At 35.3% G+C, this 26,598-nt stretch overlaps 1 protein-coding gene across 1 annotated transcript; it reads left to right on the top strand.

Moving 5' to 3' along the window:
- Positions 1-10,529: 10,529 nt before the first annotated feature.
- si:ch211-286o17.1 (uncharacterized) lies at positions 10,530-26,138 on the top strand. Its single transcript, XM_053499687.1, has 8 exons — positions 10,530-10,659; positions 16,849-16,896; positions 17,170-17,282; positions 18,150-18,236; positions 19,565-19,682; positions 19,859-19,911; positions 20,549-20,698; positions 23,567-26,138. Exons 1-8 carry the CDS (start codon positions 10,578-10,580, stop codon positions 23,741-23,743), a joined length of 828 nt encoding a protein of 275 aa, XP_053355662.1. The 5' UTR covers positions 10,530-10,577; the 3' UTR covers positions 23,744-26,138.
- The last annotated feature ends 460 nt before the right edge of the window (positions 26,139-26,598 follow it).

Raw genomic sequence — 26,598 nt, 5'->3', positions numbered from 1 at the left:
GTTGTGTGTTTTTGTTTTTTTTTATTTGGGGGAGGGGGGGGGGGATGGGGGTTAGTCCAAGTACTGGAGAAACAGATGAGTCGTCGTTTAAAAATAGTCAAAGTCTCTGCTGTACGGACATCTAGAGGAAGTTCATTCCACCACCTAGGTGCCAGAACAGAAAAGAGCCTGGATGAATGCCGCCCTCGATCCCTGAGAGATGGTAGGATGAGGCGAGCAGTGCTGGAGGATCGGAGGGAGCGTGGTGCAGAGTACTTTTCTGACAGTCAAACCTTGAAGCAAAGCTACAGCAACAGAAAACCACACAGCGTTCCATGGACAACAAAAGATTGGGAAAATGTTGCCTGGTATGATGAGTCCCGATTTCGGCTGCAAAGTTCAGTTGGTTAGGTCAAAATTTGGTGTAAACAACATGAAAGCAGGGATCCATTCTTCCTTGTATGAATGTTTCAGGCTGCTGCTGGTGGTGTAATGGTAGTTGTAATTAAGCATAAATAAAAAGCCACAGCCTACCTGCTAGCCATGTCTATCCCTTCATGACCAAAGGATACTACAAACTAGTTTTTTTTTTAACATAACAGTGAGTTCACCATACTCAAGTGACCCCTACAGTCCTCAGATCTCAACCAAATAAGATAAGAATTTAGGCAGTTTTGAAGGCAAAATGGGGTCCAACCAAGTACTACCAAAACGTAATTAATGAAGTGGCTAGTAAGTATAAATCTAAAAGAATTGTTTTAACCCTTCTCTAAGATGTAATGTTTTGCAAGCATTAAAAAAAATATTTTTTTAAGATTTTGACTTTTTGTTATTAAATTTTGATCTATTTACACCAGAATACATGATCGAGTTTTTTTTATTCTATTTAAAAAAGAAATAATTTTTATATTAATTCATTTTTGGTGAATTATTTTCATAATACATGTTGTTCTTTTTTTTAACCAGGACAATGAAAGACATTATCATAATACATAATACCTACTTTTAGGTTACAGAGGGAGTGATCTTAAATATCGAAATCACTTAATATGTGATCACTCAATGATATCAAGAAATCACTAAACTTATCCAGGGTAACTTATATATTGTCCTATTATACTGTACATCTGAGCAGGTGAGGATTAAGGGACTTGTTTTAGGGCCCAACAGTGGCAACTTGATGGTGCTGGGGTTTGAACCTGGGTCCTTCCAACTGGTCAGCAAACACCTTAACCACTATATTAAATCAAGTTTAACATTTAGTACATTATCCCCCCCCCTCACTGAACATTTGAAGAACATCTCTGAGTATGTTTACTCAACTCTTTTTTTCATTGTTGTTTTATCTTCATTTCATCCAAAGCAGAAAAAAATTATACTAATAATATTAACAGTGGCTAATAGTTCTAAGGCTGCACTTGTGGGCATATAACCACAGGAGGCAGCATTGATGTTTGACACACAGTTACCCGTTTGCACTCGACTGTGTTTGACTATTTTTTTTCTTTTTGGAAGAAGGAAATACACATGACGAAAGCTTAATTTCCTAATTTTTTTGAAACCTCCCTTGAACACTTTTCCCCTTTATTTCCCTTTACAACACGTACGCATAACCCAGTGAGGAAATCCAAATATTAGCGGCTTAAATAGCAGAACTGCTAAACTTAAAAAGCTAATGTTTACATTTTACCTCAAGTCAAGAATGTGAAAAGAAGGTCATAGACCTGAGCCTGTAGTGTATGATCATAGGTGTTTGTGTGTGCCTATGTGTGTGTGTGAGTGGTTGTGTTTTTGTGAGACCCTATCCAGGGTGTTCCCTGAGCTATGTGGGGCAAGAATCCCTGTGATCCTTTCTAGAATAAGCAATATGAAAAATGAATGAATGAATGAAATGTGGTTTGCTGGTTTTGACTCTGCAGCAGAAGAGATTTTAGCCTCTCTAGCCCCCATAAGCTGTATTGTTCTGTAAACTAAGCTACATTAGCATAACACAGACCATTGCCTGTCCCTGCCACTGCTGTGACAACAGACCCTTTACACCAGCTACCTGCTGTTGGACAGCTGCCCCATGCCACATTTAAGAGACAATGAGCTGCAAGTGCTCATCTCTCTGTGAGTCTTACATCAGTCTTTAGGTCACAGTGTACTTACTTCGAAGAATATGCTGTCATTTATAAGACTGAAGGTTAAGGATTAGAGAAATGATAAAAATATAAAAACTTTATGAATAAAGTATCAATGTATTTATTTAACATCTTTATTCTGGTCAGGGTCATGATGTATCTGGATCCAGTTTCAGAAAATTACCCTGAGTTGGATGCTGATCCTTCGCAATTTTTAATGTGCAAAAAAAAAAGCACTTATTTATTGATAGCTAGGGGAAGTTATTATAATAAACTTACTGTCATGTTTTTTCTTTTTTGGTTTGCATGTTGGGGGTTGTGGACCCAGAAGAATCTCGTTGAAAACTATATGGATCAAGTAGACAAGGGATTACTGTATATTGTTAAAACTTAGTATATTACTTAAGTATATACTGGCAAACCTCTTATGGTAGCTGCAGAATTTCAAGTGTGAAATAATTCATAATTCAATGGGTGTTTATTTCCATCCATTTTTTCAAATCCCTTATCCAAGTCCATTCCTTCCTCTGTGTTATTTTGTATGATCCACACTGTCTAACTAATTAGTGGCCAGGGTGGAGTGGGTTTCCTGTACTGCAATCTTGTTCCTACAGTCTTTTAGTCCACAGAATACTCATGTCGCAAGCAATTTCACATTTGGCCTGTAAATAGACTTTGTATGCCCTTACACAGAACCCTTTTCCACAAATCATACACAGCTCAGTGATTACATGCATAGAGGTATATGTGGTGATCATTTTGCTTAGGGATTAAACATATTTTTCTGAAAGTGTATTCATTCAATTTTGCATCTCATAAACCCAGAGTGGTTTATCCTCCTTATGCTATTCTTTAAAGAACCATCTTATAAGCCTGTGCAAGATGCTGAACTGAGTTTTGTCTAAAACTATATATTTTTTTCTAGCAATCACTTTAAACAAAAGAGTGGGAGAAGTAAATTCTTGATGATAAGCTCACATTGCATGCATTGGTAGCCAGATGAGTACAGAATGACCTTGTGGAGTAGATTAACTCAAGGTTTCTATCCAAGGTCATGCATTCCAGTTTAAACTTTAAACTAATGACTTTACAGTGTTTCATGGAACCTGTAAAGTGTTTGTTGCTGTGGACCATGCATGCATTGCGGGGCCTCGCTTGTCTAAACAGCGACTGACCAACAAGTTTGTGGATGTCATCCCATGTGCACTGCTTAGACGCATGTTGTTTACAAGGACCTCAATTATGCTCTTACCAGGAAATGATGCATCTTTTTCGGGGTCTATTCTGGAGGTCATTCTGGACCACTGTCAACCAAGCAAGAAACATCCACAACTTAGACTATTCTTCAGGGTCTTGGGGTTCTTCAGTTATCTGGACAACTTGGTCTTGGGGTATTAAGAATATAAAGTCCACCATTTTTCCAAGGGTACTTTGCTATAGCCTACAGTATGTAATGTATTTATGCTTATCTATTTGATAAGCATATCTGATAAGATCTAATTGATAAGCCTATTGATAAGCATATCTAATTGGAAAGCCTAATCTAACACTACACCTACCATGTACTGTACAATGATAATGAAAACCCTTACAAGCCGATCCTAAAGCCCAGCACCCCTAAACCCATTTCTGTAGTTAAACATTGTTTTTTGTTTTTTGCTCAGATTAGGAACAGCAACAGCTTACAAAACACCAATTTCTGAATTCCAAAGTGTTTGTCTCTAAGCTAGTTAATCAACCAGTGTAAATGTTAAATGGAAGAACTGACACCATCATTTCCACTGGATCATATTTATTAATTTCTGTGTGACTCCATCTTATTAGCAGAAAACCTCAAGAACTGACTTAGTTCCACAGAACATTGCCAATTAACTGTTAGTACATGAGTGTAGATCATCATCTACTTTGGTCACATTCAAGTATCATGTTTAAATGGGAAGCTGCAGATCCCCTACTAGCTAAATGTAACTATAGCATTTTGAGAATATGAAAATTTGCCAATAAATTCAAAGCATACAAACCTGTGGCCCCATGAAATGCAACTGCCGATATTGTCAAACATTTTGCATAGTATAGCAAGTATTTTTTAATTAATTAATTTACTTAAGAAATATGTTTTTTGTAGGCCAACTGTGTAATTTTCTTGATAAATCAATATGAATATACATTTATTAAAATAAGTATTAGCAAATGTGAATAATAACTTAGTAAGGAAACACCTCTATACTTAACAGACATATTTTGAATTGGTTTTAAACATCACTCAATACAAATGCTCTTATAGTTTTGAAGTAATTGAGGCTAATTAGAAACATTATGAAAAAAAAACAGATGTTTTGAGAGTTTATCATAAGATGAGTGGTGGATGACTGGCCACACACACACACACACACACACACACACGTGCACGCACACACACACGCGCACACACATGCATAAAACAGAAAGTAAGAGACTGAGATGGCTAACACACTATTATCTACACAAATACACATATACACAGACAGAGAGAGAGAGAGATTTTTGTCTTATTGTTATTGATGTAAAATATTCCATTTGTAATGCCCATGCCAATAAAGCCCACTTAACTTATTTGGATTGTCTTGAATTGAGTTGCATTTTGATGGCTGTAAGTAAACACACTGAATAAAAACTTTACTTACTCACTCACTCCCAGTAACCACTTTATCCTGATCAAGGACACACTGGATCAAGAGCCTACAATGATCACACTGCACTGGCCTCGTAGTAGGTACACTTAAGTGCCAAAGTAAAAATGAATTTTATTTCTCATTCCTCCGCAGCACAGTGCATTGTGAGGGGTGTGTGAAATCTGTCCTGATTCTATTTGCCGCCTTATTGCATTGTTCCATATAAATATCCTCAATGGCCAGCCTCAGGAAATCTTGACCTTGTGATGGATCACCACACTTTGTAGTTCTTTCTGGTCTGCGAGGGTGCATATCCTATACCAAACATGTTCCTATAAAAGCAGCTAAATATTTGTGTACACATGATGGTATTCATAATTTCTTTAGTCTTCTTCTTTAGCAGGTGTTCAGGATCCATAAAAAGTTATCTGAAAAAGTTTTTTTTTTTTTTTACACCACAGCACCATCTGCTTTACCTCTGCTCTGTAAACTGTATCACGATCCTTATCAATAAGCCCCACAACAATAGTTTTATTGGCAAACTTAATGATATGGTTTCTATAATGTTTGCTTCACAGTGATAAGTAAACAGTGAGTATAGCGAAGGACTTGTACCAGAACACATCCCTGGTGAATTCTAGAATGGGAGAAATCATTCTAAAACCTGACTCTGAAGTATGTTACTAATCTGATAGTCCAAACCGATTTAAACGAAAAAAACTAAAAGCAATCTATTTAATAACCTGACAGTAGATGCCTTTATTGTCCAGGTGGAATAGAACCAGGTGTTTAAAGTGGAACAAATGCAAAATACTGTATACTAAATTGATGATTTGATGGTAATTCTCTGTCCAAATTTCTGTTATCTCTTTGATGGTCTGTTTTTTTTTCCCCAACCCAATGATAGCTTTCCAGAACAGTTTGGTGATGTACAGTGCCTTTTTTAACACAATGGAGCACTTCGAACGCGTTAGGTCCGCCATTTTAGTACTCAGTTATTTAGTTATATTTTTAAAAATGTAATCCATTATTCAGACAATTTATGTAATCCGTGAGCCAGACAGCAGTCATTCCGTCAGTGTGTTTGTGAAAGTCATCCTACAAGCCCCGTCCCCGATAACTTGCCCCCTGTTATGTCCCTATGCGGTTTGATTCATATTGAGAAGCGGACAGTCTTTTATTAGTCTTTATTAAAATCTACAAGTACTGTAGGCTTAATTGGGTTGGCCATGAGAAAATGTTGAACATTCAGACATAAATGTATAATCACGCTTGGCCTTAAATGATAAGTGTAGACAGAAATCACTAAACACAACCATTATCTCATTGCTTCGCTTCTTGATAAAAATAAATTCTGTATGTTGTATTTTAGTTCTTTATTGGTAATGAAATTTGTACAGAATATAAATTAAGTTTGCAATTTGCTAGTCTAATTTCGATAAATTTATTAGGGTGTAAAAAATTTTTTTTAGCCATGTTAATCAACTAGGGACACCTGGGTGTACTACCTGTATATATTACTATAACTGGTGGTTGTATTTTTTTTTTTTAAATAAAGCGAGATTTTAAAGTAAAACATTTATGAATTAAGTAATGGAGTGTAGTGGGGGACAGGGGTAGCTCAGTGGTTAAGGCATTGGACTACGGGTCGGAAGATCCCAGGTTCAAACCCCACAATCACCAAGTTGCCACTGGTGGGCCCTTGAGCGCGGCCCTTAACCCTCATCTGCTCAGATGTGTAATGAGATAAAAATGTAAGTCGCTCTGGATAAGAGCGTCTGCCAAATGCCTGAATGTAAATGTAAATGTAGTCGTTACCAACTTACATATCATCTCATCATATCATCAACATCTACATATCTTCATTGAAAAGAGAAACTTCCTTGGGTCCTTTATTTTTGCAATTCTTAAGCAAAAAGTTCAAATAATTTGCACATTGCATATATACGTATGACTTTTAACAAAATATTTAGAATTATAATTTTTTTTTGATTAATTTCACATTTCAGAGATCCAGCCAACTAACCCTGCCCTACATCTACCCGTATGTGAAACGGAATATGAAGTATATAAAAAAAATCCTAAACACTCTTTAGTGTAGATGGCACTGTTTGTCAGAGAACCCTAGCCCTTAATTCCTAAAGCATTTTAGCCATTCTTTTCATTATTATGTTTTAATAAATATATAGGAGTCAGGATTGTGCAATATACAGTAGAGCGACATTTTTTTTAGCACAACCTAGGCAATATAATGAACTTAATTTTATTTCATTTTAACTAAATATACACACATGACTGAAATTTTTTTTTTAAAGGGCAAGAATAGGCAAGATTTAAAAATCATAAAGGCAAGAAATAGATCAGATTTATAAGATCACGTGTGACCATATAATAATAATAAGAAGAAAAAGAATGCATACATTACAGTTTTTCTCAGTCGCTTTGGTGCGTTTCTCAGATCAGAATTAAAATTCTCATAACTATTAGTTCAACCTCCACAACATTTAGTCATTTGTGCACATCATAGTAGCAATTTCTCCTTTCTCTGAACAAACTGCAAATGATTTTGGACATGTATCAGTTGCTTTCATACATTTCTCTGCTGTTTTTTGACATTTTCATTTGCTTATGTCATGTCAGTAAAAATTAATTATACTTATGGATGCTGAATAGTCGTTCTCAATAAAACTAATAGTCTTACTTTCATTGCTTGAGTCATTACACACAAAATTGTTGAACTAGTTATCAAATGTCAAATATTAGTCATCTGTCAAGCAAATTCTATACCTTTCTTTATCATTTTTTCCTGAAAATGTCTCCTAAATTGAACAATTAATCTCAGGTGAATTTTACCTTGATTTGATCTCAGGTGAATTGACCGGCATCCACATGAGCAAATGGCCCTGCTAGCAGCCATGGATGCAGCATGTGACAACATCACAGCAGAGTCCTGCAGAGGATGGACTCGCCACTCCAGGAGATACTTTCCTCGCTGCATTGCATTGCATTGCGGATAACAACTGTACCTGTATGTTACAGTACTGTACAATACTGTATGTACTGTTACATGTACTGTATATTGTTCACATTTGTGCACAGCTCTACCAAAAGGGTGATTTTACGTTTACAAGTATTCTACAGTAAACAAGTGACTGTAGCATTTTTTTCTTTTGCACAATGCTGTAGAATTACAAACACTTCTATACAGTAAAAATGTAAAACGTACGTATTCAGTGTCTCAGTTACTCCCAAAACTCCCATAACATCTACAGTAACTTTACTGCACATTTTAAACATGCATAAAATTTCAATAATGTTTCAATAAAACAAATATAAGTATAAATATTATGTTTTTTTTGTCTGCATTGCAATACATGGTCCATTCATATGCTGAAATATATTAATAAATTTAAGCACTAGTTTTCTATATATGGAAATAAATGATTTAATATATTGCATTATATTTTACAATATATTGTCATATATTTCTGACATATATGCTGCTCTTCTGCAAAATAATTTCCCTCATAGATCTGAAGTCACTCTGGAGTGTGCTATTGGCTATGAAGTGGCTAATGGCTCTGACACTATCACATGCCAAAATGTTGAATGGAGCATACAGAAGCTGATCTGTAAAAGTAAATCTGTGTTCCACTGTGTTTCACGCATAATGTGTTAGGTTTGCTTGTGAAAAAGCAGTGATACATTTGCCACACCTGAAGTTTGGTTGTAACTTTGAACAGTGTTTTGAGAGAAATAGTAAAATAGGTACGCTGTTATGTGGCATCAACAACTAATTTGCACAATAAAACAAAACAAAAAAAAAACAGGTACTTAAAATTTTCATTCAAACAAATAGGTGTATGATTATATACAGAGTTAATTAGTCAGTACTAATGTAATGATGATTGCAAAAACGAAAATGAAAAATTACTTGTAAGATGTTGGTAGAAATTCAAATTGGGTAATATGTTGGATGGATAGATGGATAGATGGATGGATGGATGGATGGATGGATGGATGGATGGATAGATAGATAGATAGATAGATAGATAGATAGATAGATAGATAGATAGATAGATCTACTGTAATATTATCCTCCCAAAATTAGAAGGTTCAGCAGACACTGTGATGTAACAAAAGCTGTAAATTGGGGTTAGCATTAGAATGCCATTAATTAATTGATTGTAAATTTAAAATATGCCAAAGGAGCTTAGCTCTAGCTGTAAATATTTATTTCAGAAAAACTCTCTGGACTTCCAGGGTCAACCCCCAATCTAAAATATGATTATACCTAATGGAACATTGTTTGGTGCATACATCCAACAGTTTGTGATAGTGTGACTATTTTCTCATCTCACAGTCTTTATTAAGGTAAATTATTTGTTATTTCCTGAAAACCAATGCCATGGTTTTAACTAGTATAAATAAACTCTTTTCAGGTATTACCTTATAGGCAGTATCTTGCAACTGGCTGGACTGGAAGGTCAAAATGTCTGTGTAAGTTCAAGCAACTCCAACAAAGTCACCTGTATATACAGTACATTCAAAGACTTTACTGCATGTGCTCGGGATCATTGTAAGCAAAACTGTTTTTTTTTTATTTATTTATTTTTGTTTGTTTTTTAGTGATAACTTGTGGGAAGCTTCCTAAGATTCCTCATTCCATATAGTCAGTAAACCAGAGAAGGAGATCCTTGAATTTAATGATGTCAATGAATACAGCTGTGAGGACGCTTTTACTCTTGGGGGCAACAGATCTGTTGTTTGTCAGCAAAACAGGAAATACAGCTCACTTCCACAGTGCAAATGTGAAAATTCATCCTTATCATGAAAAATATGACATGAAGGAAAGTAAAATCAGAGTTGCATTATTTAACTGATTTCTGTTTTTGTATATGGTAGAAAAGGCATTTACTGTATTTCTAAAAAGTTGATTCTGTTGGACGAGAGTGAAATTTAAATTAAATAACTTCCCTGTCTAGGCATTTTAAATGCATGATACCTACTGTATGTCATGGTTTGTGACTGCTGATGTTATCTTAACTAATGTTACTATCTGATCACCTGGACAACTTATGAGTTTTACATTTAGAGCTCAGCTTTACAAATTTACTTTGCTGGTACATTTAGGCCCATGTATCAGATTCTCCCAACACTGCTCCCCATTGAGAACTAGTGGTCAAACAAAAACCCTCAAGTTCTCCAAGCATTGATTATGTAAGAATGCACTTCCATCAGTCAGGATGTATAAATAAAATAAATTTTAAAAAAATCTTTAACGTGAAAATGCATCAGTGCAATATTTTATATAGACATTGAATGAAAGTCTACATTTCAATCACATAATAATTGCTTTATTTCAAATCCATTGTGGTTGTACTGTATACAGAGGCAATGATAAGAAAATTGTGTCACTGTCTTAATACTTACAACCCTAACTGTGCACATTACCGTTTCTACAATGAGCGCTCATCCACAGGGACTTGTATGGTAAAAGTTGTACGGTCCAGACAAATATTTATTAATTCTCACTGTACGTCTCCCACTGTACGACCATACTTCCTACTAACAATACACTTTTTAAGATCTTTGCTAATGTTAACCCTTTACTATTCATACAATTTTAAGTTGCTCAAACGGAATTAAAATGTCAGGGACCACATGGGGACAGAGACAGAGAGAGAGAGAGAGCTGAAAAAGGAGGTGTGGGATGGGGCAGTTTGGGGGTTGGTGGTATATAAAGCAGCCTGAACACAAGCCTTACTTTATTCACTCTGTGTCTCTCTGGGCTGCAGGGCTTCGGAAAACGAACATACTCAAGATGGAAGTGTTTAACTGGAGAAAGACAAACAGCCCCATTATTCTGGCTCTGGCCTTAGTCATTTGTGCAGTTATTTTCCGAGGTGAGTATTTTTCAGTTGTTTCTAGATGAGTGTTGTGGCAGAGCTGCAGTCTGTTTTTGTGTCCCTGCTCGGAGGAAAGAGGGTGGGGTCACTCATGAAGTGGAGCTGCATTCAAAAGTTTTTTTCTCTTATCTTGCAAAACCGTTACATGTGAGCTCCTGAAGCAGTAAACATTAAGACTGTGAACATATATTAATGGTTCAGGCTTAATTTGGCATGTAAAATGGCAATGTAATTTGTCAATTTTGTCAATTGTCTTTTTGTCCATGTTAGAAAACATTATTGAAAAAGATGCAAGTTTTAGTGTTTGATTTTATAAGTCAACATTTTATAAATCCACGTGTTTGTTACTGTTTTGTTTCGCATGCTTTCTTTTTAAATTATTTCTGTGATGAGCAGATTACATTTTTGTATGTACACATTTATGTACTGTATGTGGTTCTTACAAGTAAATGTAAGCTGCTTCCATCTATAGCATATTAATCTGTCAGAAGGGTACTTTTTTTTTTTTTACACTAAAGCTTTGACTGATTGTCCCAAATATTCCAGAGGGGTTTGTGTATATATTATAAGAATATAAATATATTCTTTGTGTTTTGTTCATACACTGCAGGTCATCTTGAACTAAACTGTGTAAATAGGTTTTACCTAAATTTGTGAAATATGTCAAAATGCTGCCTTTTTTTTGCTAAATGAAACCTCCTTCTTGCTAGGATACATTCGACTGTAACCTTATACTCAATGAGCAAGAATCTGTCACAGTGTAAACAGGATATAAAAATTTAGTAGCTTGTGTTAGCATGCCAGCATTATACTTTGGCGGATTAGAGCATTCAGTGCTAGAATACCCTACTTGGAGTCCATTTCTCATGATAATGGTGGTTTGGTAATGAGTGAAAATTTGATTTGGTCAGAAAGAACCTTATAAGTAATATAAGACCTGGACTTTCTTCTATATGTCTACTGAGATGTCTTTATCTCAGAAGGATCATATAGCCCATGGTCATTTCCTGAAATAGGGGGAGGTGAGTGGACAGGTCAGAGTTCATAGGAGGCATGGTAGGACAGAGAGACAGAGAGAAATCACCCTTTTTTTGTTGAGTCTTCTGGCCTCAAATTCTATTATTATCCAGGGAATCTATGTCACTTACTACAGAGTTAAACCACTGTTTTTACAATAAACAGGGTTGGGGTTAGGGTTATTTAAAGGATAAGAATGTGGTTATTAAACAACGTTTACAAGAGAATAGACTATAAAGGATTTTGGGCAGTATATTGTCTTAAAAGTTTCTAGTACAGATAAATTGGAAACAGAGAGAACAAGATGGAAAGATGGGAGCACACACTCCACTTTTTTTTTTTTTTAACATGTAACATTACCCTCACCCCACATTCTCACACACTTGCCTTCTTGGGACCAATCATGCACATTCATGTGGGTGGTTGTTATGGTCTGATCTCTAGAGTATACAGGACTGACGTCAAGAATACTTAAGTGAGGATTTGTTTATATTCTACCCTTTCTCTTTACGTTCTGGGTATGGTTACTACATTAGAGTTCAGCAGGTCGAGCATCCTAAGTCCAAGTGCAAGGTTTTATTTTTTGGTTTGGATAAGGAAGATTGAAATTACAGATTACTAATTTATATTCTTAGGATAAAAAGTATCATTCTAAAGTTTTGTGTTGCACTGGCAAGATATTAATTGCCTTTAAATTTCATTTTTAGTGACAGTTTTTTGCTGGAATTTAGATTAGGCGTAACCTGGTCAGTTGGTTAATTTAGTCTCAAAATCGAGTGTTGGACTTGATGAATCGTTGATGAACGTTGCTAATATTTTAAATAGGTAAATGTTAGCTTTGTAAACACTATCCGATCATTGTTGAAATAGATATATTCTGCATGAGAATGTTTGTTCCACATGGGGAGAACATTAGGTGAAAAGTTTCCAGGAGGGAAATTTAGCTTCCATTCCTGATCGGTAAACTCTGTGAAAACAACTCTTTCCCACGAGTGTTTACTTTCATCTTCTGGGTCCCTGGCTGAGGAAGGAACACTAATTTTCTCCTCATTTTATGCATAATAAAGTATATAACCAATCATAGATTAGACGGAATTCTTGTAACCAATCACAATGCCCAAGGTAGGATTTTTTTTTTTTTTAAAGATGAAAAGCTTTTTCTTAAATTTTAAAAGAAAATACTTCTTCCTCTCAATCTGCTGTCATATTTGCATCAGATTAAACACTTGTCAAAAAAATTTAATTATAACCACTGCTAATGTTAAACATTAGTACTAGAAGACTTTTGAAGATCACATAATGGAACAACTGTTATGCTCTACACTTCAGTTGTCTGCAACAAATCATCCTTTGTTTTTTTCTTTATTTTTTCACATTACATTAAAATTTACATTTATATGCTCTCCTAGCCTATTTGAACATCACTGTGATTAAATGTAAAATTAGTGCTTCACTGTGTATGTTTTATTTATTGATTACTTTCTGTTCCATTCTCACAACATTCATCATGTCTCTACCTTGTGCACAGTGTGCGCTTAATGAGAAACAGATCCGCATGAATGAGATGAAAAAATAAAATAAGCAGTTTGACTGTAATGCACTGGGTTGAGATTAAACCTGGCCTCACAGCACAGTTGAACTCATCATGTATGACTAAACAGGACATAACAAGAATCCATTCAGCTTTGCCAGTTATTATTGTGTGGGTGAGAAAGCTGGCTGGTGGTGTGAGTGGTAAAAAGCTGTGTCCTGGCCTGGACAGACTCCTGTAGGTCCTCTTTCCCTCCTGTTTTCCTTTTCTTAGATTTCCATTGGTGCAGAGCCAAATGGCATCAATCCCATTCACATTACTCAGGCATTCTGGTGCTGGACTGTTAAAACATTCCACAACTGGGAATTCTATTTGTTTTTTGTTAGCGTTAAATAAAGTTTAAGGACAATGATTTTAATTTTACGTTAATCTGCTAATTGGGTGGGGTTGGGGGTCTAAGGGGGTCCATGTGCTCACAAGAGTTTTGGAAGGGTTGGCTTTTCGAACCACAGGCATGAATATATATATATATATATATATATATATATATATATATATATGTGTGTGTGTGTGTGTGTGTGTGTGTGTGTGTGTGTGTGTGTAGCCCCTTTCACATATACAGCAGGGATCATTGGCATGTTATTTTTTTCCTTTAAGGATAACTAGTGGTTTCTGTGTTATTTATTTAGAAATCAACAAGATGAAGCACGATGCAGTGCAAAATAAATCAGCCCTATACACTGCTCTGAATAAATATGCCATGCCTGCTTCTGTTGCCCCTTATCCATTCACATATCATACAGTATTTCTTTCTTCAGTTCTTAGATAATGGTGTTAGAAAAGAAGATTTTGTATACTGTAATACAGCAAAAATGAGAGATGGTGATAAGGTTGAGAAATTGTGAGACGTTCTGAGGTGCAAGAAATTAAAGGGGACCTTTAGTAACATCAAACAGAAAGATGGGGATGAATTATGGTCGAGTAAGCAAGCAGAAGTCTTAGCCTTAAGGTAGCAATCATGTAGGATGTGAGTGTGTGATCATAGAGAACTTTTGCTTGATAGGCATAAGCTGAACTAAGTCTCTCTAAACACAGCTACTTCAAGGGCATTTCTAAGTAGATACTACCCCAAAACAGTAGTTTTGAAGATGCATGCTCAAAATCAGGGATATTAAATTACTATGATGGAAACTATAGTGTAGGCAGTCAATTCAACTGAAAAAAGATTCAGATGTGTAACATAAAATCGATTAAATGTGAAGTATTATACAAAAGGGTTTGTAAGTTAACAGTATAAAGATCCTTATGCAGTTTATTTTTTTAGTAAAAGGACCGATGCATATCACATAGTTGTGGTGCATGTTTGTGCCATGGGAAAGCTTAAGGGAAGGAATGTGGTGCAGTAAGGGACATAGGCGGTATGTGGAGAGGATGGGTGTGTCTCTGTGTCTGTACCCTGACATCAAGGGTGTCAGAGCCCTTCAGCATGAAATTGAAACCTTTAAGGATTACTTAACAGTTCAAAGAATGCTTGACACTAAAGGAGATACAGTAGGCCCATGCATTTATCACATCCCCCCCTAACCTGACACAAGCGGGCCGCTACATATAGCAACTCAGTACATGTATGTATTGTAGGTGGTTATAAAGCAGAGGAATTCATTTTAGCTAAGTAAGCCTAAATGAATTTGAGAATAGGAATAAAATTAACTCCAAAATAGACTATGTGCAATGGTTGCTAAGACATATGGAAGACCATTAAATAATTCTGCATTTAGACTTTGTTGCTGAATTCCTGCCAGCTCCGTGTAAGTTGGTTTATGGATTTAATTAATGTCACAGAAGAGATCACTGCAGGGAACATCCTGAGTTCACACACCTCTGCAGTCCGTTCACAAATAGATCACCCATGTAAATGAGAAAAGGCACAGGCATGAGAGTGTGTGCTGAATACCATCACTGACAGAATAATCCAATAACTAGGAATATGGCAGTCACATATGCAACCTAAAGATACTGCAACAAGAGCAGAGCAAGACACACAAGGCTGTGCTTCTATTTAGTTCTAACAATTCAATAAGCATTAAAAGTCCACACCTTCAGAAAATAAGCTACACCCAAGTTATACTAATAAAGCATGCACAAAATACACATGTCTGAATTAGCAATTGATGGAATAAACATTCTTCAATTAGATACCCAGATAAGAATCCTGTGTGTATGTGTATGTGTGTGTGTGTGTCGGGGGAGGATGCCTAGGCAATGAGGTCACATTGAGGAGTGGGGGCTCAGAGGAAACAGGGAAGTGGTCTGGAGAATGGCACATGTGTACAGAGTGTGGGCCTCAAATGCATTGTACCTAATGCAAAAAAGTGGTAACATTACAAATAGTAAAATGGAGTTGAGCATGCTAACTGAAAGATATTAGGCAATGTTAGTTTAGCGGTTAAGATGTTGAACTACTGATTGAAAGGTTGTGAGTTCAAAGCCCAGCTCTTAACCCTCAGCTGCTCAGATGTGTATATGCAAGTTGCTGCTGGATACGTGTATGTGACAAAAGCTGTAAATATAAAAGAAAATCGAGAGCTTTTCAAACGAAGGGTTGCAAACCTTCAGTAATCTTTGATATAAACAGAAGTTATTAATGTTTTTCTTTCACAGTATTATGCTAAAATTTCACACTGGCCTATTAGATCTGATAACTCACTCAGTGAATTTTTCCTTTACCCTTATAAACCGCAGCAGAGCATGTGCACAGAGTAAATGAATTATTCAGATTGATTTGTTTCATTAAAAGAAAAAAAAATGCTTCACATTCAAATACCCTACAACCCAAATGAAAAAATCTAACAGATGAGGGATTTTTTATTCACATGAATAAATTGGAAAGAAATGGTACACCCACTTGCCCCAACCCTAACCCTAATAAGATATTGTCTTAAAAAAATGTGTAGTTATATATTTGCAAACCCAAAACTATCCTGTGTGGCCAAAGAGTCCAAGAGAAGATAGTTAGCCATTTTGTTTTAGCGCTGGATATTTTGTTTCTCAGATAAAAGTCAATCAAAGCTGTCCACAAGGAATGGGTTAATTTAACAGTTGGTAAATTGCCATTGCTATTTTCAGGGTTACGAACAAGGTTTTACAGATGGACCAAGCCGTGGTCTTAACAGATTTTTATTCATAAAAGGATAGATGTGCTCATTAGAGAGTGCCATATCTACAGTAAACAAAGGAAGTTCTTCAAGCTACACCATCATGATCATCACACTAGACTTTAAACATGAAATACACAAACTCCAACCCTATTGTTGTAACTTTCTGTAGAGAAAAGACAGAGAATTACTGATACTGAAAAACTGTAGTACATTAATACTTATAATGTATAATAAAGGACTGAACTGTAACTCTAACAGAAAAGAGACTAAATCTAATGGTAAACCTCTAATATAGCAGTAGTCTTAAAAGACATCTGACTTTAATGTTATGTAATATAATAGTTGAAATTATGTATAATGAATTGAAATACAACAAGTTTGGAATTTATCCTGTGAATTTTTTTTGTTTTTTTAATGACAATGAATCAAATATTTCATTAAAGTCACTTACTTTGCATATGCTTTGTCCTTAAACTCCAGATGTGAACTGCCAAATGACCACTCTGCGTGGAGATACCAATTCCCAAGGTAACAATAAACATATTGCAAACTTGTTAAAAACTAAAAACCTTTTTTTAATCTGTACTAAATATTGATGATAAGCAGATTCGCATGTTTCATAATTACGATGCCAAGTATATATCGAGATTAAAATTTGCTGCCGTAGGAGTTGTCAGTTTTTAAATGCTCCACCATATTATTATCTGAATTAAATTACAAAACTCAATACAACTTTTACAAAATAGTAATAATCAATATATTAATAAAAGTGCAATGACCAAGTGTTTTTGTTTCTTTCAGGAGTACACAATTTTCAACAAACAAATAATTCGTCTACTTCAGTAAATAACGAACAGATAACTGAATCAACGGAGTCCAGCATTTTAAGTTACAATTCCAGCTTTCCACAAACTGTAAGAAACAAGTTACAGATCCAAAACATCACAACCTATTTCCAGTTCTTATATTGTCTGTCCACCTCAGAAATCAATCAGTGTTTAATATAAACAAATAGGACACTTGTGAATGGCTACATGAAAATATTTTAATAGGAAACTTTTATGCAGTATTCTCAAGCTATGTTCAGGATGTACAGTATGTACTGTATCTGTTGGTACAGGTTTATTGAGCACTTAAAAGTATTGTTTAGTGATAAACCAAATATAATCTGCAATTCTATACAATGTGTCAATAAATTTTAAAGAGGCTATTAAAGCAGTCAAATGATGAGCTGATGAAACAGGCAAATAACAAAAACAACATACTGTACAGTGAGTACTGGGAGGTATGATATCACTTACTGTGCAAACAGTGGAATATGGCGAACAAAGCAGGGGTTGAAATATACTCAGGAAATGATGTCCAGTGAAAACAGAACTCGGGTGGAGTAAAACAAATGTACATGGCTCTGGGTGGGATTGTGACATCCTGGAGACGAAAGACTCGCTGAAATTGCAGACGTTTACATACGAAATCCAAATCTACACCAGGGAACAGAACCTGATAAATTTTACCATCAACATTATGTAGCCTGTGATCAGCATCCTTAGATATGAGTATTTGCTTAAAACGATGCACACTGGTAAATATCACTAGTGTCTTTTTTGTGCAAGATTTTTTTTATGACAGATGATGCATTTAACAATAGACAGCTATTACTAACTACAGTACATGATACTGCATATACAGTATATAACTCTTATTATAAAACTATAATATATTTAATATATGTTTAAAAAATAATTAACCAAATAACACTGCTTTAAAAAAAATTTTTGCAGAGCAAAGTGGTATGTGTGAGTGAAGATGCGATGAAAAACAAAGACACAGTGAAGCTGAAGCTGCAGCTGAAGACCAAGTCCAACTGTGTGAGTACCTTTTACATCAAACCAAAATATTTAGACATAGGACAGTTTAAAATAAATACATCAATTACATTACATTACAAATACATCTACAACAAATGTGTACAACTCACACTACACATTTAAGCATTACACAGTGTAATCCTTAAATTAAAAGTAAGAATGATAAACATGGACTCGTATGTATTGGAATAAATACAGAATCAATTACAATTTAATGTGTGTTTGTAACAGTCTGAATAACATGACAGGTTGGTGTTTATTATGAGTGCCCGTGTAAAAAAAAGTCCAACAATATACTTGAAGTTCTTGTTCAATTATGCATAGATAATGCTATGTTAAATGAAACAAGTGTTAAAATTACTATGGCTGATACAGTGGTTTGCACATTGCAATAACATTTAGTCTGCCTGGCCAAAAAGGTCAAAATTTCAAAAGACTCTTTTTTGTAAGAATTATTGTCCTGTATCAAGTGGAAAAAAAAAAAAAAACTAAGGAGACTTTAAGGGAATGGAATTGGGTTAGGAACTCTCAAACACATTATTAAAACCTGGTAGTGCTGAACCATCAACTTTGTCAAAGAAATATGGTCAGAAAAACATTATGAATGGACCACTTAAACACTTGGTGCAGTTGCATTATAAAATATCACTGCTTCGTTTAAAAGTGAAAGGAAGAGCATTTGCACATGCACAACTAAGAGGATCGAGACTAAACAGTTGTGTTACCATAAAAACACACTTGGGAGTCTGAATAATTGGAAAAAAATCTTCAATTTGCTAGGGAGCATAAAGATTGGACATTGGAGAAATGGAAAAATATCCTATTCCAAAATGATGGATGTGTCAGAGAAAGGAGTGAAGCACATGTACTGCATCATCAGTTTAAGATCTCAGCCAGAAGTTATTGCAACTCTGGATGGAAATAATTGTGATGCTTCATAAGGTTGTTGAAACACTACCATAGTGAATGCAATTCATAATCAAAACTGAAGGCAGTCCAACAAAATATTGGCATGTGTGATTTTTTTTTTGTTTTTTTTTGGCCATGATCTTTATAAAATTAAGAAGCTATTAGGAGGATGGCATAGCGTGTAAGGTATGTGCATGGGTAAATTCCATGTTTTGTTTTCCTGACCTCTGTAAAGGACACATCAGGGAATAGGGAATTTGGGGTTATAACAGGGCATGCTGTGAGGGGTCTCATGTTACACTGAAATCCAAGAGAGAAGGCTCTAGGGGATGTGATGTGAGAGGTTGTGCTACAAATGCTCTCCTGTGCACATGTACAGGGCTCTTAACAAAAGTGAGTCTTTCCTGTTTGTCACACAGGAGAAAAACAAGGAAAAGATTGAGAGCAGTCCAGAACTTCTTTGTGTTGACCAAAAGCTTGAAATCTACCAGATGGACAACACTGATGAGATGATCATAACTGGAAAATGTTTAGAAGGTTTGAGTTCTTGTTAAATATCTATAACAAATACAAAACCATGACATTTAATACAAACTTCTAAACAGTAAATGTAAACAGTTTCTGAAATAATTTTGAGACTTTAACAGGAACAAGGTAGAATGGGTTGTGTTTACTGTTTTTTCCTGAATTTATTCATATTTTTTATTATATAGGTGATCCAAAAGGAATGACTGAAAAGTTTGAGAATGATAATATTAAAGATAAGGTAAAGTAATTACACAAACATGTTATTTTTAATGAAAAAAAACCCCTTTTAGAACCTTAAAGTATGTTTTTTTCTGGAAAAATCCTTATTCTCCATATAGGCCGCAATAGTTAAGGCTTTCCCTTTCTGCAAATCAGCCCTTTAGAAAGCTAGAACCATTATCCACCAAATGGATAATAAAATAGTTCGGTATTACAACCCTCCATGCACAGCATGCACAGGAGAAAAGGCTTTATCAAATTACTTATTCAAATATTCATATTTGAGTCAGACAAAACACCAATCTGATCCAACAGTCATCATATGGTTAAAAATCTATTTATTTTTAACCATATGGGGGAAAATAACTGTGATTGATTGCGAGCTTAGTAACTGGGCAGATGGGAGATAAGCTATGAATCCACACCACAGAAACCACAGAGACAACATAAGTCTCTGCTGTAGGTTTGAAACAGTCAGCAGGAGGCACTTCGGTACCACATTCAGTCTCATCAACTTATCACCTGGGAGACAATCAGGGGTAGAGGACTATCACTCTATAACACTATTTTTGCAAAGGAATTGAAGTATACATTTGTTTGTAAACTAGTGTAATTTCCCATTTTAATTCTGTTCTTGTTTTTGTTTATCTGTGTAGGTTGGCATTAAAAAGGCTGAGCTTGTCCTCTTGGAAAGACCCCAAATTGTCCTGATCTCAGTCCTCATTAGTGGTCTGCTACTGGCTGTTCTTCTTTTTGCTGCGTACATCCTGCAAACCCGCCACACAGAGGCCAAAGGAGCATGTCTGGTCAGGCTCTGAACACTCAAACACTCTTTTCTTTTTCTTTTATTCACTTACAGTATACAGTGGAACCTTGGATTGGGAGTAACTTAGTCTGCGAGTGTTTTGCAAGACGTGCATATAAATTAAACTGGAGAATTAAAGTGGAGTGACTGTTCTATAATAACTTTACTGCAACAACAATTTCCGGGAGGTAAAAAAAAAAAGTTGTGGGAGTGCAGGAGATTTTTTTGTTTAAAAACAATGCAATGTCACATTCCAAAATTTTAGTAATCTGACAGGGACTCTCTGTCAGAAAGTACTGATTTCATTAGTGTGTGTGTGTGTTTAAATCATCCCACACAGTAGCCTCCCTCCTCCTCCCCTCCACTCTCGTCTTACTCCAGCCACGATTCTTTTCAAAGGTAAAGTGCAGGTTAATTTGTTTTATTTTGACTTTATATTTTGTATCAATCATTTTTGAATGAATATTTGTGAAACAAATTATAAAAGTGTCCATTATTTCTTATGGGGAAATTCACTTTGATGTATGAGTGCTTTGTATTACAAAGAACGCTTCCAGAACAAATTATGCTCTATCTAAGGTTTAATTGTATAAGAGTTTATTTACCTGTTAACCAAAGAACATGATTAGGCCCAGTTTACACTCTCACATTCTTACTTTCTCTACATACTGTAACAGTAACAATTACTTTAACACAAATGGTTAAATCAGTCTTTGCTTTGTTTGAAATTTTTTTTTTAGGAAATTAATAAGAATTACTAAATTAAACTCAAACAACTATATCTACTTATATATAGTAGGTTCTATTAAAGTAGCTTTAGCTTAATCAAATATGATTTTTTTTTCTTCAAGATTAAATGTAGACATAACAGATTTTATTATACATTTCATTTCGTGTGCTTGGTAGACACCAGTTGCACAAAGAGCCATACCAAAATATTGGATTACTTTATCAGGTTAATCATTAGATTATTAATCCAATATAGACTCAGGCCAACAAGCAGAGTTAGGAATCTCCTGCCCACAAAGTCATTTACACCCATCCTCAAACCAAATTTCATCCAATAACTTTGAAAAGCATTCTAAAATGCTATGCGGAAAATAATCCATCATAGTATTTCAAAGTATTGTTTTTAGCACACTGCCGGGCATTGGTGGTTCAGGGCCAGGGGTAGCTCAGTGGTTAAGGCATTGGACTACGGTTCGGAAGATCCCAAGTTCAAATCCCACAACCACCAAGTTGCTGCTGTTGGGCCCTTGAGCAAGGCCCTTAACCCTCAACTGCTCAGATGTGTAATGAGATAAAAATGTAAGTCGCTCTGGATAAGAGCGTCTGCCAAATGCCTAAATGTAAATGTCTAAATGTTTAGTGGTAGAATCCTGGCCTGCCACCAGACCAATGCACCAATGGCAGCCAGGCAGTCCCAAGCCCAGATAAAACCACATTACACTAATTTCACTTATTTTCAGTCTCTCAGACTCTTACACCAGGTCTATAAACCTTTTTCATGCCTGAACTGGCTTTTTCAACTCCAAACCTCTTATATTTACAGTAGATTCATTTATTAAGTAGGAAATTCTCATATCATTTTTAAAACTGACTTAAACATGTGATAAGGAAGTCTGATTATCCGCTTCTTCAGAACATGCCAAACAGCTGTCATGTCAAGTATTCTGTTTATGGTAGGAAGGCAAAGAACTCTTTCTGAGTTCAATCCAGAACACTCTGCAGACAACAATGGGTACTGAGCTTAACTAGGACAGCTGACTGTATTTATGTTCTGCCAGCATTGGGTATGTCATACTGTATGTGTATCTTGGGTCTTGGAGAAAAAATCTTTCTATCTCACTGTGTTTTGCACACTGGATATAGCTATAATGACAAAAAAAAGATCTACTAGACTCATCTTGACTATATTACCTGGGTATAAGGCAGTCACTGGTGCACACTTGGTGCTCTGACATTTTTTGATTAATACATTTTTAAAGGGCTTAAGACTAAGGCACCAATCATAAAACATTTTTCACCTGGTCTTCAACAGTTAAAATCAAATTAATGCCAAGTTAATAATACATGTCAGGTAAATACCTATAACCTAACTTACTTTCTGAAACAAATTACTATTTTTAAGGAAATTTTACTCACCTGATGTGCAGCCACACAGTACCTTTAACCATGCACTTTAAAAATTTATTGTGCTTTTTTCACATAAACCACAAGAAAACAATGCATTTTTAGCATTTTCTATTAGTGCACATTTGAACATTGAGGTCACGATGATTTAATTAACTAGCTTTTTATGATCGTTCAGATTCAGGAAGTCAAGAGAGCAGGGCTATTATTCTATAGCCTTGTGGGCTATTGGGGGGGAATTTGATGTGAAATTATGGAAAAAATAAGTGAAAAAATCTTATGTAAAATAAATTATAAATGACAACAAATGCTAAAGTCTCTAACTTTGCAGCCCTTGTGCATACAGTACTGACTATAATAAAGCTAAACATTTCTTAATGTTTTAGAGCTGATGTCATATGCATAGATTTCCTCCTTTGGTGCAGCAATTGTTTCAGAAACATTTTGATAGACTACTGACTTGAAGTGACCCAAAGAAAGACGTCAAGTTATGTTAGGTCTAATTTTATTACAGTACATCTTATTTTGTTAGTTTAGAAGCCAATCTTGGGTCTGAAATGTATCCAGACTTTTAGATGAAAATAATTTTTTTTGTATATTAATTTTCTGGTCATCATACACGTTTAAACACTGTAAAGTTATTAAACCAGGCACACGCATGAGCAAAAGAAAAAGATAGAATAGTAGCTAGAAGATTTAATTTACCTTCGCTTACCTGTTTTTCCTGTTCCCTTAGGCTGAAGACTTATTCCAGGTGGATGAACCGAACCAAGGCAATACTTTATTGTCTGCGGCCCCACTGCCCCAACAAGAACCAATAGAAAAACCCACCAGCAATGGCGAGTCCTTAGAGTCAACCCCCACTAATGGTCATTCAGCTACCCAAGCACCTGTAGCTGACTCTGAGATGTGAATGCTGGCCTTATCAGATATGAACGAGGATTACTACCCAACTTAATTTACAAAATTCCCTATAGTAAAAAACTATATTAGTGACAGTATCAATAATGGAGACCAAATAGAAGGTGATAACTGCTAGGATAAAATATACAGGAAGTGAAGTTAACAGTGATAACAATGCCTCAACTTGTACTGTGAAGACACTGAACACTGGTTAAACCAGCCATATGCTGAGCAGTAAAGCATCCAATGCTGCCAATGCTAGGATAGAAAAATGCTTTAAAAATGAATCCTAGAAAAAACATCAAACCTTTCACTACATTTAATTTATGTTATCATCTCTCTTCTGTAGAAAGTTTTATACTGAATACTATAATGCTCTCTTACGTGCTTATATTATGAAAGGTTTTCTAAGTAAAAACATTAACTGATGAAACATTATCTTGAAAAAATAAGAGTTATTTGATTTCAAGTTTAGGGAAATGCTTTTTTGTAAGAATCCAGCCAGAACATTTAACCCTTTAACATTCTGCTCATCTTTTCTTAAAGCACACTTTGGGTCACTATATCTTATTTAAAAATATGTTGACCTGACTAAGCCATCTCTACCACTTGGTTGAGGTACGCTATGCTATTGCAATGCTAAAGAAATTCATGTTACTGTGTCTTTAAATAGTATGCTTATGAAGCAACATTCCAACCCTTTGGAAAAGGCCTATATTTGGTTCTTTAAAAACCTTGACTGTTGTTATTATTGCCACAAGAAAATTTAAAGTCTATTCGTTATGTATGCTGTTTATCTTGTGTATCTTGGAGGCTACGACAGGGAACTTAGGGGACAAGGTGGGGTACAACATGGATGGGGCGTTACAAGTACACACAAGCTAAGGGAAATTTGGAAACATCAACCTAAACTGTATGTTTTTAAACCGTCGGAGTAGATCCACTAAGCACAGGGAGAGCATGCAAACTCATGCACTTACTGTAAGTCCCAAACCTAGAAGTGTGAAGTGACAGCCCTAACCATTAAGCATGCAAGTGCTGCAAGAATATAAAAATTCCCAATAATGATTTTCCATTTTTTCCCTGCTAAGGATGTTAAAGGGTTAAAGTTTCCCCAAGTAGGACACATAAAGTGCCCTTTAAACTAAATATTTTCGAAGACAATATTTACATTTTGAATGTACTGTAGTGATAGGTTTCGCATTTAACCTTATCAAGTCTTTTGACCAAACTAAACCTTGCTAAGATGACAGTATACTCTTTAAAACACCATGGCACAAATTCAAAATGCATTAGTTAATTGTCTGCATGTTTTTACCATGGTAGTTAACAAGCTTTATTAATGTACAATATATTGTATTGCAAAATGAAAGGATACAATTTTTGGAAGGCTTACAGGCACTGCTTAATGATGGAAGTTCTTAAAATGAAGACTCATTCCTCAGCAAATCATTAGCAGCTGGTATTAATGGGATATACATTAATGAGGAACAGGAGCAGTCAATTTACTGCTTTTTTATATTTGAGTTAATTTGTTGTAGACATAGAAGTTTAATTTTACAATAAAAGTTTACAAATCTTTGGTTATTTTTAGGGTTTTCAAAGCAAATAAATGTTTTACTTAAGCCAAATTAGGCCATTGTTAAAGGCAAACTTTAGTGGTCACGCAGTCGGGTATATCTTCTTGAATATTTTTGTACCTTTTACCTCTTTCTATTGTCTATGTGTAATTGTTATGGTTGCTGCATTACAGTATGCATTAAACTTTTTATATGTCATGAAACAGGTGATTTTACAACTGTGACCTCTATGTGTGTGTGTGTGTGTGTGTGTGTGTGTGTGTGTGTGTGTGTGTGTGTGTGTGTGTGCGTGCATACACCACCAGTAACCAGCTCTGGACAACGCAGGTCAAAAGACAGACATTTGCTAGACTAAACATTTTTTGTTGTTGGTATCTTGGCCACCAGGCTCTGGGTATTAACAAGGCACTGGCCAGGAGCCACAGCTGTGATATGAAAGACTCAGGAGATTAGAGCAAAGGCAGCTGTTCTCACTAAAAACCAATCCAGAACAGCTCAGTGTCCTGGTTGAAGCCATGAATAATAAATTTTCTGTTTGGACACCATCATTGGTTTCACCGACATTATTTACTGAACCGAAACAAACAAAATTCGAGAAGAAACACAATCCTGAGAGATGTTAGACTGTACTTTGGATGCTTATAGGGAATTTAGAATTCTATTTGCCTGCCAAAAGTGATTTAAAATAAACAGCCTGGCCCCTGGTGTGTGTGCAAGCATGATTCTCCTTTTTTTTTTAGTTGAAAAATATTTTAATTATTTACTTCATTGCATTCATATGGTTCTCTTTATTAATTAAAACCAGCATATCATTAAATTTAGACTGTTCTACATTGTGTGGGCTTTTTTCATGAAATATACTCATTAAAAATTGAAATTGCAACACACATTTTTCTTACATAATGGCTTTGTTGTTGCCTTAAAGTCTATTTTATTCTATTAAGGGTGACATATATTAGATACAGTGGATATGGGCTTCCTTTGGCTAGATGTTCTTTAATCAGTTTGTGCAGTGTTTAGGTTTAGGCTCCTAAATTGTTTACTAGAATAACTAGAATGACATGAAAGCATATAATTTAAAAGAAATAAACCATTTTCCTGTTCTATATACTACCGATATAAACTATTTTATAAAATATATTTTTTTATATTTTTATTTTATGAAATAAATAGAAATAATTTGGTATACTTCAAATGTGACTTAAAATAAGTTGTAAAAAATATAAGAACACATGATTATTTACTCGCTCGTCGCACTCATTCTCTATACTGCTATACCTGCTAT

Source organism: Clarias gariepinus, chromosome 6 (assembly GCF_024256425.1).
Source record: "Clarias gariepinus isolate MV-2021 ecotype Netherlands chromosome 6, CGAR_prim_01v2, whole genome shotgun sequence".
Lineage (NCBI taxonomy): Eukaryota > Metazoa > Chordata > Actinopteri > Siluriformes > Clariidae > Clarias > Clarias gariepinus.
The sequence above is the reverse complement of the archived record's forward strand: the minus strand, read 5'-3'. Positions and strand labels throughout refer to the sequence as shown.